The sequence below is a fragment of the Cryptotermes secundus genome, unplaced genomic scaffold, assembly GCF_002891405.2.
Source record: "Cryptotermes secundus unplaced genomic scaffold, Csec_1.0 scaffold2733, whole genome shotgun sequence".
Lineage (NCBI taxonomy): Eukaryota > Metazoa > Arthropoda > Insecta > Blattodea > Kalotermitidae > Cryptotermes > Cryptotermes secundus.
Genome location: NW_019742043.1, coordinates 2,257 through 21,250, shown reverse-complemented (window position 1 = coordinate 21,250; position 18,994 = coordinate 2,257). Strand labels below are relative to the sequence as shown.

Here is an 18,994-nt window from a genome sequence, read left to right as displayed (position 1 = left end):
TGTGCAACATAATCTACATACCAGACACATATCAACGATGTAGATGTTGATAATACGAAGAATGTGACATTGTGTTTTTAAATGTTAAATTTTAGACTGGGTTCAGTGTGGCAGCAACGTTAAGAGTATACACCTGATGATGGCCGATAGAGGCCGAAACATGTAGTGTAGAAAGAACAAGATCAAAGACATATAATATATATTGTTTGCACTTAGGACGGAGTTTGTATCATTTATCGTGTAGAGTACAACAGGATGCTTAAATATAATATAGGATAAATTAATTTATATATTTTTTTAGGGGTTAGGAGTATCATGAAGTTTGAGAACACCTGGGTCAACCTACTGACTATTGCATTGCCAGATTTTTATTTCTAATATGAAAAAGCTATGAAAATGACTAGTCTTGTGTGAGATTTCACTGAAAAGAAGAAACAATGCATTTTAGATTGCATGAAATCAAAGAAGACCACACTTTTACATTGAATATGAAATCAGTTGATATGACTAAAACTACAAATAAAGTCAGTATGCAGTAAAATAAACCCTTTCGAGCAGAATGGGATACAATGTTTAGATAAAGTGGGACTGGTGTAGTTAGAAAAACAGATGCTAAATTATGGAGAAATAGGATGCTGGAGTATGGAACAACTTCATCCCTGGACAGAGATGATGAAGATGATATGATGATTAAATTTGTCAAAGTAATATGAAACTGCAGAAGTATGAAAAGAAGACTTGCACACACCAGTGTATTTATGAGACTTATGTAAATATTCTTATGTACAAAGATTTTATTTTCTTCCCTTTACTCAATCATCAAGCTGTTCAGAGGATTGTTTCATAATGAGATGTGTACCTCATGGCTGTGCCTTAGCTCAGGTGGTTAGTTGCTGACATCTCACCACAGGAGCCTGGGTTCAGTCCCAGTTTTTTTTTATTGCTAGTGGGGTGGGACTAAGTCCCTTGTACTGCGGCCACTTCTGGCCTATTGTACCAGCCCCAGATGATAGGTGAGGGTGATTGTGGAGCAGTTGGTGGAATGAAGATTGGCAAGGGAAACCGAAGTACTCGGAGAAAACCTGCCCCAGTGCCACTTTATCCATCACAAATCCCACTTGACCAGACCCGGGCCACCGCTGTGGGAAGCCAGCGCCTAACTGCTTGAGCTATGGTGCGGCCTTCAGTCCCAGGTTAGTCCAAGAGTTTCATAGTGAAGTTTTTGTACCTCATGGTGATACCATAACTCAGATGATTAGTCGAAGTGGTACATAGTGAATACCACATGGCTGTACTGGAGCTCAGATGGCCAGTTGCTGCCTTCTCATCATGGAAACTCAAGTTCAATCCAAAGGCAATTCGTGTGGAATTTGAGGGGTACAAGGCAGTAGGGCAGGTTCATCTCTGAGTAGTCCAACTTCCCCATACCAATTATCATTCCGCCAGTGTTCTCATCCAGCTCTGAGACAGTGGGCCCACTTGAGGCTAAAATACAAAGGAACTCAGTCTCAACCCACTAAAAGAATAAGAAAGAAAAGTTGTGTACCTCACATGGTCATGATGACGATGATGGTGTTTTCTTGTTCTCAGTAGAAGCTTGCCTGTCAGTTTGCACGCCCTTGAGGAGTATCCTGATGTTGAGCTGTTTGGGACCCACAGTCCCAATGAGTTGTACCACAAAGGTTGGAATCCAAACGTCACTTATCACAATATGCTTACTGAATGCATACTTACTTACTTACTCATGGAGCTGAGCCCTTCTTGAGGAGCTACCAATTCTGCAGATACTCAAGAATTTCCCAGCATTTTATGGAACCCGAAGGTTCATTACCGTGTTCACAAGAGCCATCTACTGGTCCCTATCCTGAGCCAGATCTATCCAGTCCATACCATCCCATCCTATCTCTCTAAGATCGATTCTAATATTGTCAACCCACCTACGCCTTGGTCTTCCCTGTGTTTTTCCTTTGGCTTTCCCACCAATATCCTATACACATTCCTCGTCTCCCCCATTCGTGCTACATGACCTGCCCACCTCCTGCTCCTTGACTTGATCATTCTAATTATACTTGGAGAAGGGTACAAATTATGAAGCTCCTCATTATGCAGTTTTCTCCAACCTCCTGTCACTTCATCCCTCTTTGGTCCAAATATTCTCAACACCCTGTTCTCAAACAATATCAGTCTATGTTCCTCCCTTAATGTCAGAGACCAAGTTTCACACCCATACAGAACCACAGGCAAAAAAATCGTACCAGCAGTTAAGAGGGTAGAATTCGTTAGTGATAGGATATCATATAATCATTGTTATGAATGTTCATGCCCCAACAGAAGATAAAATTTATAACATAAAGAATAGATTCTATGAAGAACTAGAACATGTATTTGATAAATTCCCGATGTACCCTATGAAAATTTTATTAGGAGATTTCAATACCAAAGTAGGGAGGGAAGACATTTTCAAACCAACGATTGGGAATGAGAGTTTGCCTGAAATCAGTAATGATAATGGAGTTAGAGTTGTAAACTTTGCCACATCAAAAAATCTTACTGTCAAAAGTACAATGTTCCCACATTGTACTGAATGCATAGGTTGAGGATATTGTAGAACAGGGTGCTGAGGAGAATATTTGAATTTAAGAGTGAGGGAACATCAGGAGGTTGCAGAAAATGTCATAATGAGGGGCTTCATAATTCCTACTCATGAAATATTAGGATGATCAAGTTGAGAAAGATCAGATGAACCTGGTGCAAGCATGAATGCAAGAGAAGACAAACTCTCACAGTTCTGATTGGAATATCTAAAGAAAAGCGACAGATTATGAGGTCTAGATGTAAATAGGGGAATAATATTTAAAAAATTAAGTTTAAAGAAGTGAGGTAGGAGGGTGTGTACTGGTTTTATCTGACTTAGGGCAGGGATCAGCGTCATGAACATGGTAATGAACTTTCAGATTAAATAAAATAATGGAATTTCTTGACTGGCTTGGCTACTGTTAGCTTTTCAAGAAGGCCACAGCTCCATGGAGTTAGTTCAATAACAGCATAATGATTATCCTATTTGAGAGGTATTTGATGTTAGTCTTGCCTGGTGACTGGCATTCTCTATGACTTTTCCTGTCCATCTAAGCAGGTACCATAACAATACCTTGTAACAGACGCAACTAAGTTTGCAGTCCACTGTATCATATTGTCTTTATTACATGTTCCAGCACATCCATACAAGGCCAAAGCCATTGGATACAGAACCTGTCACACCACAAACTTGCTAAATTAGCAGGTAGTCAACAGAACAATGCATGTAAATCCTCAACACTAAATCAAGCATATGAAACCCCTACACATCACTGCAACTACATAACCTACCATGTGTATATAAGATAATATAAAATTAGAACATATACATGACACTATATCAAATAATGGGTCATAGCTAAACAAGAACCTATCCAAAGTTCAAAAACCCAATATATCAAGAACCTATCCCTAATTAAAATATTCATCTAAAGTGTAATAGGATTTAGTATTCAAAAAGGCACTTAAAGCTGCTCTAAATTGCTTAATATCATGGATTAAAAAAAAAAGTAAAGCTATCCCTGTAACAGGCTGTGAAGGCCCATTAGGGTTGTGAGACGTTGAGGGTCCCACATTATCTAGATAATCGGCTCAAAGATGGCGGTAAGGTTGTCAGCCTTACACGCCGGCCGTGTTTTACTCCCCAGGAAAATTATTTAATTAATTCCTGGTACTTGTTTCTAGAGATTGAGTCGACCCCAGGGCCATAGTGCAGCTGGAAGAATTAGGTCAATTGATAAAAATCCAAAGACCTCATTGGGACTTGAACCCACGACCTTCCGGCTTGTAGCATTGTGCCTCAACCAACTATGCTACCACTTGCCCCTAATATTATATTTTAACTCTTTTATATTTAAAGGAAGATGATTAAAGAGTTTAATACCAAAATAGTATGGTCCTCTCTGGTAAGTTGTCAAATTTGTCTGAGGGTGATGGGTTATTGTAGATGGTTACAGACTTTGTGGAGAAATGTGCCTCGCATCATAGGTCACAATTGGCCCACCAAGCCTTCCTGTGTAATGTGCACAAGCAGCTCTTTCCTTGGGAACAAGCTGCCAGAATCTGAAGTTGACTACTAACCTCCATCCAGTTCAGATATTAAGTCTGTGTGTAGTTATAACCTCACTCCCCATATGTCTTAATGGTACCACACCATGAAAATGAATGTGGGGGTAGATTTAGAGCTCCACCTGTTCTTAACTTGGGCACTCATAATTACTGGGTTTTTAGACTATGTTCATCGTCCAGTATTCTATAATACTAGGAACATAACAGTTCAGAAACTGGATCTGTTTCCTTCCTCAGATGAAGAGGTACCTACTCTGTGGGGTACCTTAGAAAAACCTAACCTCAATCACAGGACAGTGCATGTCAATATAACTACAGCTATATATATATAACTGAGACCACATTTTGTTGAAGGGAGATAACAAGGAAATATGGAATAAAAATTGTGATAAAGCATGAACAGATCTGAAACTAAGAAAGCAAAGTGAAAATTTTGTGCAACCAACAAAGTCCATGAAAGCCAGTGCATAGCATCAAATGCTGGCTGAATTTGTGAAACCATTTTGTGCCTACCTCTAGTGCCATCTGTGGAGTAAGAACTGAATACTTTGGACTAAAACCTTATAGAAACCCATGATGAACCTGTCACATCATACTCATTTCTATGAGTAAGTAACCTCAGTGCAAATGGGAGAAATGTTTAAACTCGACTGGCCGATCAGATTGGTTAAGCATACCATATGGGCTGATTCCTTGTATTTCCTATACCTGCTGTTACTTTCAATTTCCAAAATGCTAGCTTCATCCCACCCCACCCTATGACCCTCTTCATAGGCATATCAGACTAATTTTGATTTCACTAGAAGACCCTCTTTGATATTGGACCTATGTTCACGAAGCTACACAGCTAGAAGTCTGCCTGTTTCGCCAATGTAGCTCCTGCCACATTCATAGGGAATGCTATAGAGGCACTATCGTCTGCTCCGGACCTCTTTCTGGCCTGGTTTTCATGAGTGAACTCCTTTTGAAGATCATCCTGATAGTATGTCAGTTGCCTGTACATTTGAACTTCTCTGAAACATCCTGTTGCCCTTGGAATTAATAATTTAGTCAATGAAACCTTTGGGAGAACCATTGAACTGAAGGTCACATATGAGGCTAATAATTTCATTAAACAAATCTTGTCATTCTTGGCATATGGTGGAAGCTCTATTGTGAAAACTCTGAATTATACCTATTTTCACATGTGGATGGTTAGAGTTCAGATATTGGCCAGTGTGTGTGTGTGGGTTTTCTGTAAACTTTGGTGGCCAGTATTGTCTTTCCTGATGACCAGAACATCCAGAAAAGGAACTGCATTCCTTGACTCTGTTTCCATAGTGAGCAGGATGGAAGGCCTTAAACCTTGAAGGTGGCTGAGGAAATTCTCTAACCCCTCTGTGCCATGAGGCCAAACCACAAATGTGTCAACAGCAATGCTTTATGTTGTCCTGAGTCAGGAGCCAATTTCTCAAAATGTTCTTTGCAGATGTTGCTAACAATGGGTGATGCAGAGCTTCCCATAGCCATACCACTTTTCTTTTAGAAGAACTTATCATCCACCTGAAAAATGTGTAGTTCTCAAACAAAGTTCCAGCAGTTCCATGATGGCTTCAACCTGCGAGACAGCCCATTCTGCCAATTTGGCATTGTTATGGAGTTTATTTCTGATGACTTCTAGGGCTTTGTCAACTGGTACATTAGTGAGAAGACTAACAACATCAAAGCTAACAAGGTTATCAGGAGATTGAACGTTTACAGACTTCAACAAATGTATACAAAGGATTCCAATTTTCCAGTAAAAGGACTCTGTATCTTATGGAGAAAATCAGCCAGGGCATGGCAAGGGGAACCAATGTAACTCACTATAGGCCTCAGAGGAATGTCATGTTTGTGAATCTTGGGAAGACCATATAGATGTGGACGTTTGCTATGGTATGGAGTTAACTTATGTTTTAGATCTGTAGGAAGATCAGTTTTGTATCTGGACAGGAGTTTCTGTACTTTCCTCTGAAACTTAGCTGTAGGACCTCTGGGCAAGAGTTTATAAACCCCAGACTCTAGCAAAGTGTTCAACTTATTTTTGTATTTGGATTCATCTAACACCACTTTGTCTGTGTCTGACTGAAGAATCCTAGTATCCTTGTTAAGCCTGAAAGATTTCAAGGCTTTCAGCTCCTCTTTAGTAATGTTAGTCATGGAAGGCTTAATTCCACAGCACATACCATGTCCATGTTGGAGTGTAGATTAGTTACTGAAAAGTTCAAACCTTTCCTAAGGACTACTTCCTCAGAGTCTGTGAGAACGTGTCTGGAAAAAGGATGAATTTATTAGAACCCAAAGCTGGGGTAGACACGACTTTGTTATGTTGATTATTAAGGAAGGAGAACTTACAAATATGAATCACATTTTGCTTATTAAAGATGTTTGTGAATGAACTTTTCACAGCAGTGAAGATATGCTATTAGTCACAATTACTTACTGATGACTTAAGAAAATTCTCCAGTTGTTGGTTTTCTGGAGTTGGGATGCCTTGTTATACCACTGAAAATGTATCCTGTCCCTGAGAAATGCCTCGCTAGCATGTTGGACAATTTTGGAAAAACGCCGACTTTTGGCAGGAGAAGTCTTTGGGGATAATACTGAGATTTGAATCTCATGAGGAAAATTATATGACTGAAGGTTTTAGTTAACTTTTCCAAGGCAAAAAGTGAAAGGTACACACTGGTATGAGGCTGGGGGAGTCTCAGGTCTGATCTGAAGGCTGTTTAGAAGAAGAAAATCTCTTGCTCCTGCCAGGAATTGAACCGTGTTTCCTTGGTCATGCAGACTGTAGCTTAATCACTATACTGACTAAGCTATGCTGTGGGGCATAATTAAACACAGAGGATAACTTTACTTTATGAGAATATTTACTCCAAACTGAAGTACATTCTTTGTTGGATGGGTGATGCTTTCAGGGGAGGATGTTGTGGCTCTGAAAATTGCTGAGCGAGTTCGGATTCTCTGCTGGGTTTTGACTAGCCCTAAGACCCACGAGAAGGCTAAACATGTGAAAGCTACGTGGGGACGGAGATGCAACATTCTGCTTTTCATGAGTTCGGAGACTGGTGAGTCCCATCTGCTTAAGGCTTGGACATGAATGCACTTATAACTCACTCTGTGCAGACATTGACGTTACATAACTTTACACATTAGGACATTTATCATATGCTTAGAGTTTCGGTTCTTACATGAAATAAAGAAAATTACGTGAATCACTTAATTATTCCCACACATCAAATTAAGGAGGATTAGATTGGCATGATATGCAGCACACATAAGAGAAATTGAAAATACATACTGAGTTTTGTTAGGCAAACCTGAAGGAAAGAGACCACGAGGATCACTTAGGCTTAAATGGCAGGATTATATAGTGTTGACTGGATGCATGTAGCTCATGGTACTGACCAATACAGGGTGAACATGGTAATGAAACATCAGGTTTCATAAAGTGCTGCAAATTTATTGACCAGCTGAGCGACTGCTAGGTTCTCAAGAAGGAACCTGCTCTGTGGAATTAGTTAGGGTGAAATGATGTCAGATTCCTTTCTTTTATTTTATTATTATTATTGCTAGTGGGGTGGGACAGAGTTCCTTGTACTGTGGCCACTTCTGGCCTATTGTACCAGCCCCAGATGAGAGGTGAGGGTGATTGTGGAGAAATTGGTTGAATGAAGATTGGTAGGGGAGACCGAAGTACTTGGAGAAAACCTGCCCCAGTGCCACTTTGCCCACCACAAATCCCACTTGACCAGACCGCGGATCGAACCTGGGCCACAGCGGTGGGAAGCCAGCAACTAACCGCTTGAGCTATGGCGCGGCCTGTCCGTTTCCTTACTATTTACACACCCTTAGTACTGGTCTTCTTCTGCCTTAGGGCCCTCCATCTATTTCTGTCCTCTTAAATCTCTTCATCTTCCTTCTTTCTGCATGACATCTTTCCTAACCTGTTGCTTCATCTTGAAATTGGACTTCTTATGAAGTGCTGTTTTCATTTTTTCTGATAATGTGCCCATACCATTTTACTGTGATATTTAGTGATTTAACATAATTCTCTCTAATTCTTTTAATTTCTTGATAGTGTAGTCAGTATAGCAACTGGTAACAGGCTGGATAACCAAGGGGTTAGAGTTTGAATCCTAGTATAGTCAAGAATTTTCATGGCTGCATGTCGTCCAGACTGGCTCCGGGGTCCAAATGACCTATTATCCAATGGATACTGGGGGCTCTTTCCCCGCGGGTAAAGTGGCAGGGGCATGAAGCTGACCATTCACCTCCAGCTAATGCCGAGGTCAAAAATACATGGATCTATACATCCACTCCCCCATTTTCCTTCATGGCATAGTGCTTAATTAGTTAAGTAGTTACTTTCTACCATTTTCTCTCTCTCGCTTTCCTCCCTGTACTTTCCTCTTACACTTGTTAAAAAATCTCATCCCAGCTGCTGTTAGTCTATTATTATATGCTTTGTCCATACAAATGTTTCTTCTTCATATTTTCAGCCTGATTATGTGAATTAGAACTACAGAAATGTGAAACAGCATTACAGTTCTGACATACACATCCGAGGGTTTTGTTTACTCTTGAAGATAGGATGGTGACAAAGATGATACAGGCTCATAAATCACATCACACTCGCGATGTCAAACAAAACTACTTGGACTAAAGCTTCTCCTCTGAATTTTGTAAACTGGATGATGGCTGGCCTTTCCCACTAATTATTGTGATACCTTGTGTGCAGATGTATCTCTTCCAGTGGTGAAACTGTCTGTGAGAGATGAGTATGATTATTTGTGGGGAAAAACCAAGCAAGCTTTGAAGTATGTGTATGATCACCACCTGCAAGATGTTGATTGGTTCTTCAAAGCAGATGATGATACGTAAGTTCATGGAAGTGTTTCAGTGACAAGACCTGTTACTATCTTATTAACAGATTAAGTAAATAAATCCTAATTGAGTTCAACTTTATTCATTCTGATCCATCACACTAGTTAATTATTATAAAATGAATTGACGGCATCATCCAGTGTGACTCAGTATATACGAGGGTCATACTGAAAGTCATGAGCAATAATTTTCTGTAAAGTAACATGCTTTATTATTGACAAACCAAATACACCACCTCAATCTACAGACCTTTCTTTATTTTTCCACATAATCGCCACTTCTTTGTACACATTTCTTCCAGCGTTCTGGGAGTTTGAAAATTCCCCTTCTGTAAAATTCTGTTCCAGCCATCCAGAGACACTGATGCACTGCTTTCTGAATTGCCTCCCTTGTCTCAAAACGTTTTCCACACAGCTGATCCTTCACAAATCCGAAAAGATGGTAGTCGGAGGGTGCCAGATCAGGGCTATAGAAGGGGTGTGGAAGAACTTCCCACCCCATCTTTGCAATTGCTTCCAGTGTGAGGCGAGCGGCGTGGGGGCGAGCATTGTCATGCCGGATGATGTTGTTTTTTCCCGGACGTTTATCGAGCGATGCACAATGGAGCTTGTGCAGCATCTTGACATAACGAGCAGCATTGATGGTTTGCCCAGTTTCCAGGAATTCGGCCCCTCTGCATCCCAGAAGACTGTGTCCATCACCTTCGCAGCTGGTGGCACTGTCTTTGCCTTCTTTTTTGATGGAGAATGCAAATGGTGCCATTCCATACTCTGCCATTTCGTTTCAGGCTCGAAATGGCGAAACCAGCTTTCGTCACCTGTCACAATACAGAGCAAAAAAATCATCGCCTTCATGTCGATATCTCTGCAGCAGTTCTGAGTTGATGGCTTTTCGCTGACCTTTGTGGTCTTCGGTCAATAACCGCAGGACCCAAAGAGCACAAACTTTCCTATAGCCCAAGCTTTCAATCATCTCCTATACTGTAGTTTTCAGGCTATTGTGTCCACAGTCACATGCCTGTCATCTTGAATGATCTCATCCACTCTTTCCTTGATGCGTTCAGTTGAGGCTGTTTGAGGATGACCGCTCTGAGGCTCATCTTCAATGCTGGTGTTCCCGTCTTTAAAATGTTTCACCCATCTTCAAACACTGCTCACACCCATGCATACACTTCCATAAATACGCTGAAGTCTCTGGTGAATTTCTGCAGCAGGGATTTCCTCTTTCACAAGAAATTCGATGACAGCATGCTAGCAAAACGACATATCGTTGTCGGCCATTTTGATAGGAGTGATACTGGTCACGTGATGCAAGCTATTGATGTCACAAGACACTCAAGGTTAACACAACAGCTGGTTCCACCTACCACTATACTCTCTTTCGTCTGCTGTTCCCAGGTTGCGTGCAAAAAAATGGTGCTCATGACTTTTGGTACGACCTATGTATATATGTAATACCTTTACATGTTTTGGTCAGTTGTGACCATCTTCAGAAGGCAATAACAACATGCTGAGGAACTACTATTACGTAAATCATAGTACATATGCTTAAAGTTCTGTATAAAGATTTTTAATTATTTACCTTAGAAAGGCATTTAAATTAAAAATATATTATTAGTTTTCTTAGTATTTTAAATCTTGAACTGCTGAGGTTTGTGTTGCCATGTCAAAATGAGAGATTGGGGTATTTGAGGTCCCAGCAGCATTTTTCATATGATTCGTTAAGGAGCTGAAATTATATTATGGGTATTTTATATAAAAGTGTATGTACTTACTTAATATTTCTTTGACTCCAATTTATATTTGAGTTTTATCTTGTGTGTTCCTACCTGTGTTGTTGTCAAGTTGTTTCTCCTTTCATTGTGTGGTGAGGCACTGATTTGTGGTGTGTTGTGTGAGGTATTTGTTTTCCTGTTCTCTGGGACATTTTTAGGGGCATGTACTCATGTCTTAATGCTATGTCAAACATACTGTTCTGGTTATCATTTTGTTTTGTAACCTTCTGTTCTTCTATTAGTTCCTTAAGTTGTTTAAATTTGTAAATATAGTAATTTTCTATACATTTCCATGCAACAGGACGCTAAAATATAACATTCTTTACATTTGTAATGTTACCTTTCCTAGCATATTTGATCACTTCCATAATTTGTTCCATAAGCCCTTATTGGTGACCTTTGTCTAATATGTGTTGGGCAAAGGCTGAGTCTTCTTTATTAGACCTTATGATATGAGGAACGCATAAGAAACATAAGGTAGTATTAGTATTTAAAATACCAAGGACTCTAATATTATATTTTTAACTTAAACAACTTTTTAACGTTAACAATTAAAAGTCTTTATACAAGAGTTTAAGCATATGTACTATGATCTGTGTAATAGTGTTTCCTCAGCATGTAGTTGTTGCCTTCTGAAGATGATACAGGCATACAGGCAAGCATAATACATTATTGTTGTCTTTCCAAGATTATGTATTATCTAGATTTGTTATATGACTGCTTTTTATTTTATTATTGTATTTTTATTTTTGAATTCTTGAGTATTTTAATTGCTGAGACTAGATTGCATTTTGCAATGTCATTTTGCTGACGAATTCAATATCCGGTCCGGTTTCCGGGCAATGGATCTGTGAAATTATGTATCTATGTATGTATGTATGTATGATCACAACTGACTAAAACATGTAAAGGCACTATATAAATACATACTGAGTCACACTGGATTTTGTTGTCAGTTCAATTTATAAGAATTCTAATTGAATTAACATAGTACTGCAGTCTCAAATTGGCCTCTAGTATGAGTCCCTAATTGTAGATGAACACAGACATAGGGCACTGATGGAATGACAGTAAATGGGGTAAAATTGAAATGGTTGGAGAAAACCTGCCCCAATGCAACTTTATTCACCACAAATCCCACATGAACTACTGTGAGATTTAATAAGGCCTCTTTGATAGAAGCCAGTGACTAACCATCTTAGCTGTGGCATGGCCTAATCTTAAGTCTGCCCAACTGTCTGTTAATACAATACAAAATCAAACAATATAAGTCCAAAAATCTGACATTAGCCATTTTCTGAGGTTTTTATATATGTGATATACATGGAGTTTTGGAAGTTGACGGTGCTTCCATTTCACATAATTCCTTTTCATTTTGCCAGACTTTATATATTTTTGTTTCTTATAGCAATGGTGTGGCTGAAACTTTGGACTCTTTCAGTACAATACTAAAATTATGGCTAGGTCTAAATGTTTTTGATGGTAATACATTAGACCATCTGGTTTTCACTTACTTGGATTTTGCAGAATTAATTTTTTTTACAGAGCAAGGTTGTTAGCCTTGCATCCAGCACCCAACCTGGAGGATCAGGTATCTGTATTTATGTCCCCCAGGGACAGGTGGTCCAGTTATACTCCCAGGCACCAGATGGTCTACGTGTAATTCAAGACAAATCTGACAGAATCTTTTAAGGAAAGCTATGCCTCGTAAAGTGGCATTTTGCCAGTGATAGTGATGATGAAGATGACAGTGTGTCAGAATAAACATGACTATTATTTTGGATACCCTCCATCGTCTTGGGCATTTTCAGACATAGCATTTTGAAAACCAGATCTGTTTCCATCATCTAGTGTATGGGAGGAAATATTTCTTCAGGGGCCACCAAGACAGACAAGCTCATTCTAATAAGCCCAACAAGCTTCACACCTGATAGTGAAAACTAATCTGGTTCTTGAAACTAGTTTGAAAAGCTGAAGACAATCTATAATGTCCAAAACAATAGTTGTGTTTAAAATTACAGTTTTCTGGGATATGATGCTGTGCAACATGGTGGTTAGGTGTGTCTGATATGTTGGTACACGTCTACCAAACACTACTGTGTCACATTCCAGAAAAGCACAATCTCAATAGTCATCTCTGTGACAACCTAAAGTCCGTCACAGCAAACCAAATACTACATTGGAATTTAAAAATCCCTTATAGGATTTGAGGTTCTCACAGCAGTGGTTATGAAGATTCTGTCTTCTGGGATATGATGCCATGTAGTCCACTGAAAGTCAACCAACTTTTAGGAGGAACATGTCGCCTCCATCTTCAGGGTCAAAGAATAAACTAAGCAAGAAACAAGCATTGATTGCCACCTGCTTCCATGCTTATTTTTTGCATGGAATATTTTTTTACTCTGAAGACATAGGTGAGAACGGGGTTCACTCAGCCTAATGATGATAATTGAGGAGCTGTTTCAAGGAAATAGCAACTCCAGTCTAGAAAACCGAAATTAATGGCCTTGGGGATTTGTTGTGTTGTCCACGTGATACCCTCTATCTGCTAAAGTTGGCACTAACTTCACCGACAAGCGGCAGTCGCTCGGTTGGTATAGTTCACTTGCAGACTAAAACTACTGAAGTTTTTTTTTAAGACATACGTGACAGGTTCCTCCGAAATATCAGTTAACTTTCAATGGACTGCAAGGCATTATGTCCCAGAAGACAGAACTCTAAATAACCCTTTTTGTCATAAGGAACAAGAAGGAAATAAAACTAAATCAAAACACTGGAAAACAGAAGAAAATGAAACCCCGAAAACATCATATGCAGGGTGTAACCGAAACATGCAAACAAACTCTGGATGTGAATTTGACATGGCAAAACATGAAAATATGTCCATATCAGTGTGTGTCCTGAAGCCTTTCATTTGTGTGTTATAGCTGGAAGAATACTGTTCAGACAAGAGCATCAGTTCAGAGTTATTATGTGAGCAGAGGCTGTGCCAAAGCTACTGGAAGATGCACCACTGGCAGTCACAGCACAAATATGGTGCATGCATGATGGTGCTATAGCACATTTTTGCTGTACTGTGCGAAGTGTTCTCAGTAACACCGTTCATGACCAATGGATAGGTAGAGGAGGAGGACCCACTTCATGGCCTCCAGGCCTGCCGGATTTGAAACCTCTGGATTTTTACCTGTGGGAACACTTAAAAATCCTTGTGTATGCAGCTCCTGTTGACATCATATTGTGGATGCCTGTCAGACTATCTGCAAGTATTCCAGTGTCTTTGAACAGATGCGGTTTTCCATGGTGAGACATATAGAGGCATACATTGAATCTCATGGAGGACATTTTGAGCACATATAAATGTACTCTTCCAACCATAGCTCACAAATTAAATGTTTCTGGACACACACTGACATGGATATTTTTTCTTGTTTTGGTATGTGCAACTTGTGCCCAAAGTTTATATACAACTTTCAATTACACTCTATATATATTATGTACTGTCTTTCTAGAAAGAATGCAGTCTTTAAATTTATTCTGTTGCCTTTTACATCTAGCTCTTCACTTTAATCTCTTATAAATCATTCTCCACACTTCCATCCATCTCAGTCTGAGCCTTTCCAGTTTTCTTGTACCTTCATGCTTAGTTTCAAGCTCAGCCACCCTTGATCCATTCTAATCTGATGCCCCAAATACTCCAACCTTCTCCTTTTGTTATTCAGTTCAAGGTCATGGATTTTATGTAATTCCTTCAGTTCTTGATTGTGTCTGATTCTGTCTCAGCCCTAGTGGTCCCTTGCTGATCCACATAATGCATGCTGTCTTGTAGGTACACAGTAGTGGAAAACCTGCGCTACATGTTGTCAGGGTTCAGTACTTCTGATCCGCTGCACTTTGGCTTACGTTTCAAGGGAAATCTAAAGAATGGCTACATGAATGGGGGAGCTGGTTATGTTCTCAGTCGTGAAGCACTGAAGTGGCTTGTGGAGGAGGCACTTTATGATGAAAGTAAATGTCTACAAGATGATTTTGGTCCTGAGGATTTGGAGCTTGGTGAGTTTCAAGTGTAATCGCTGACATGCGGTACATCTAATTGCTCTGTAGGACTGGGGAGCTCTTACTTATTATTCAAAGGCTTGAGGTTTTCATGGCAGTGAAGATTCATGGTATGGTCTGGTCTAGTTATGGCACCAGTTTATGGTTTCATAAATATGTACTATGGTGCTATAACTCATAATAAGAAGGTAATTCTTACGTTAATGACCTCAGGTCTAAATGGTGTTGAGCAAGCAGGCACAGTTTACTTCCAGGAAAAGAAGTTCTGTTACCTGTTTTTCTACAATGACATGCTGTAAAGTAACCCCTCCATTTCCTTCCTAACAAACAAACACATGTAGCAGTGTGAACTAAACTGCACTCATTCAGTCAGACTTTCCCACACTTTTATGTGAAGTTTCATAGTTCTGCTACAAAGGTCTCGAGTTATCATCATCATCATCATCATCATCATCATCATCATCATGGCTTAGGCCATACGTGGACTGTATCTTCCTTTTGATCCCTCCATCTTAACTGTGGACATCCTTTGTTTTGTTATCTTTTTTGGGTTGTATGTTAGAATTTTCTTCAGAATCCACGTGTCCTCCATTTGTTGCATGTGATATTTCCAGTGCGTCTCTAAATTACAGCAAAAGACAGGGATGTGCTTATGAACAGTACTGTCTTCTGGGACATTATGCATTGTGGTCCACTGAAAGTCAACCGGCGTTTTAAAGGAACATAACGCCTCCATCTTCAGGACCGAAGAATAAGCTGAACAAGATACCAGCATGAAAACAAATGGCAAGCAGAACTCTGTTTGTAAGATTTGAGGCTTTCACGGCGGTGACTATGAAGAAAGCAGTCTTCTGGGATTTTGCACCGTGTATATGTGGTGTTAACCGACGTTTCGGAGGAACGTATCGCCTCCATCTTTGCTTGCAGATTTCTTATATATTTTTTCTTCTACCCTGAAGATGGAGGCGATGCGTTCCTCCGAAACGTCGGTTAACACCACATATACACGGTGCAAAATCCCAGACGACTGCTTTCTTCAGAACTCTGTTTGCTCAGCTTGTTCGATCCTGAAGATGGAGGCGATATGTTCCTCTGAAATATTGCATGACCTTCAGCAGACTATACGGCCTTGTATCCCAAAAGGTAGTACTCTTCTTAACCGCCACTCTCAGAACCTTAAATCCTACATAAGGAAGTGTTTGTTAAATTGTTTTGCATTTTTATTGAGGTACCAAGTATGTGACCCGATGAGGTCATTGGATTTTTTTTTCAATTGACCTAACCTTCCAGCCGCACTATGGTCCTGGGGTCAACTCAGCCTCTAACAGAAATGAGTACCAGGAATATTCTTCACATATTCTTGGGGGTAAAGGGCGGCCGGTGATTAAGGCTGATAACCTCACCGCCATCTGTGAGCCGATCGTCTAGAAAATATGGAAGCCTCAACATATCAGAATCCTATGGGCCTCCATGGCCTGTTACAAGGGATACCTTTACTTACTTTACTTATCAAGTATGTTAATTAACAATGAGTACAGTATTTGATTTTTATTCCTGTAAAGTTTTAACTGCTGTATATTGTGATATTGGCAACGAGGTCAACTGTATTCTACATTAAGAACATGAATTTCTGCTAGTGAATTTATATTGTGGTTTTATTGATGGTCACCAATGTGTCATCGTGCCTTGATCTTTAGGGTCAGATCTCATTTGTCATTCATTTATTGATCCATGACTTGACATGTGTTACAGGTAAATGTTTGCAGAACGTGGGAGTGAATTCTGTGGATACTCGTGATTCATATGGCCGAGAGCGGTTCTTTTACTTTCCACCAGAAAGTTATATAATTCCAAACTACTTGCCAAAGGATTTATGGTATTGGAGTTTCCTCTACTACCCCATTACACTGGTAAACCTACTTATTTTTCATCTTCTTTCTTGAATTAGTTTCACATATTTATCAACCAACTAATGTGACACTTAAAGTCACTTTATATATCTCCATGAACTTATGACAGTGAATCAGAACTGATAAGAGAAGACTGATACTGTCATAAGTGTGTTTCATGAGGAGGTCTTCAGGATGCACCCTTTGAGAACATAAAATAAATTAAGAGATTATGAGAGAACTACAGTTTCCACAGATGACAGAATTTATAGAACAATACAGAAGAAACTGGAAAGAGTATGCTGACAGGATTTCAAAGGTCTTAAATTATTGTTGTGTGAGTGGGGGAGGGTGAATGTGTATGTGTGCTTGCACAGGCATTGCCTGGCAATGGCTGTATCCCTGGCTCTCTTATTCTTGCCATCAAGCCTCATGTCACAATATGTTTACTGTTTCCAGGGTATGCCGTGCTGTTCAGATACTGCCATAACATTCCACAAAGTATCTCCAAGCCAAATGCACATACTGGAATATCTCATTTATCACCTGCGACCATATGGAATCTCTTACCACCATGATGTTACACAAGGACCGGACACATATTCTGAATCTAGCTCGATAGAAGGCAGAGCTGGCACAAGCCTAAATGCCACTCCAGCTGATGAGAAATTCTCCCACCCATCTCAGATGAAAACAGCTCAACTTTCTTGATACTTCACAACAACAAATCAAACAGAGTTCTTGGACATCATGACAAAAATTAACACTGGCGTTTTAATTCTGAAAATAAGCTTAATTTACATTGTTACTTAACATGTTTGTATATCTGTCAATTAATGATCATGATATGACAAAAGAGTAACAGAATTTAATTTTCAGTTAACATAAACCTTACCCTAAAACTGCAAAATGTACCCCTCCTATAATTGTGCCACTCAAGTTGGCCATGTTAGCTGACCTGTCCATTGCACTGGCTCTGTCTCAACCCAGGGATTAGAGCTATTCCTTAGGGAAGACAACAGACATAGAGAAGACAAATCTGGTGGGGATGGAAGGTGATAAAGAGCTCTGGATATAATTCATAATTCCTGTTCTTTTCCACAGACCTCTCCATGCAGCTTTTCTTTATGACGATTGTATTGACCAAAAATAGCAATATACTTTTATTCCTTCTGAAATGTTTCCAGAATCAAATAACTGCAGTACTTAGTAGTAACCATAGTATTTATTCATTAAGTATATTTCTTGAAGAAAGTCGTCTTCTGGGATTAGGCACCGTGTATTCTTCGTTTTGGCCAAAACGAAGAATACACAGTGCCTAAACCCAGAAGACGACTTTCTTCATTGTCATCGCCATGAAAACCTCAAAACTTACAAAGTATATTTGTTGTTTAGCGATGTCACTGGGTTATAATAGTGTTGAGTAATTGGATAGTCAACAAACAAATGTGAAAGGAAATAGTCTTGGCCCAATTTTAAGTACTATTGTGGCATTTACTTGAAATGACAGGAAAAGTACAAAGAACCTCCACCATGACAGCCAGTCTCTGGGCCAAGAATTAAATCCTCAACCCCGTGAACACGAACCAGGAATGCTAACCACGTGACCACAACATCAGTGGTATGTAATATAAAAAATTAAAATTTATGAGAAGACTAGACATAGTTGGGGGAGGGGCATATGACAGCATATACCAATATATGTACAGAAATACTATTGACATTTTTTTATTGCTAGTGGGGTGGGACTAAGTCCCTTGTACTGTGGCCACTTCTGGCCTATTGTACCAGCCCCAGATGATAGGTGAGGGTGATTGTGGAGCAATTGGTGGAATGAAGATTGGCAGGGGAAACCGAACTACTTGGAGAAAACATGCCCCAGTGCCATATTGTCCACCACAAATCCCACTTGACCAGACCAGGGATCGAACCCGGGCCGCCGCGGTGGGAAGCCAGTGATTAACCGCTTGAGCTGTGGTGTGGCCCTACTATTGACATTACCACACTTCAAAAACACATTTTAAATAATGGACCATCATAAAAGTAAATGAGTATGTAAGCAAAAATAAACTTCACCATATTCATATAATGCCACTGTATGCCATCATCTTTTAAGCATGTAAGATGTGAGCATTTGTTCTTCCTTTCTGCCTTAAATTTACTCATAATAATATCAAAGTACACAATTTGTTTTGCAGGGGTCTCAGTATTTACTGTCCAGGCTTTT

The 18,994-nt window shown here is 39.6% G+C and overlaps 1 protein-coding gene across 1 annotated transcript in view; it reads left to right on the top strand.

Moving 5' to 3' along the window:
• Nucleotides 1-18,039, top strand: part of LOC111873024 — a 72,146-nt gene extending 54,107 nt beyond the window's left edge. Inside the window, exons 12-17 of the mRNA XM_033754925.1 lie at nucleotides 1,591-1,682; nucleotides 7,083-7,232; nucleotides 8,906-9,044; nucleotides 14,652-14,875; nucleotides 16,631-16,788; nucleotides 17,227-18,039. Coding sequence (XP_033610816.1) covers nucleotides 1,591-1,682; nucleotides 7,083-7,232; nucleotides 8,906-9,044; nucleotides 14,652-14,875; nucleotides 16,631-16,788; nucleotides 17,227-17,478 — 1,015 coding nt within the window. The 3' untranslated portion in view covers nucleotides 17,479-18,039. The remainder of the gene's footprint in view (nucleotides 1-1,590; nucleotides 1,683-7,082; nucleotides 7,233-8,905; nucleotides 9,045-14,651; nucleotides 14,876-16,630; nucleotides 16,789-17,226) is intronic.
• Nucleotides 18,040-18,994: the final 955 nt, after the last annotated feature.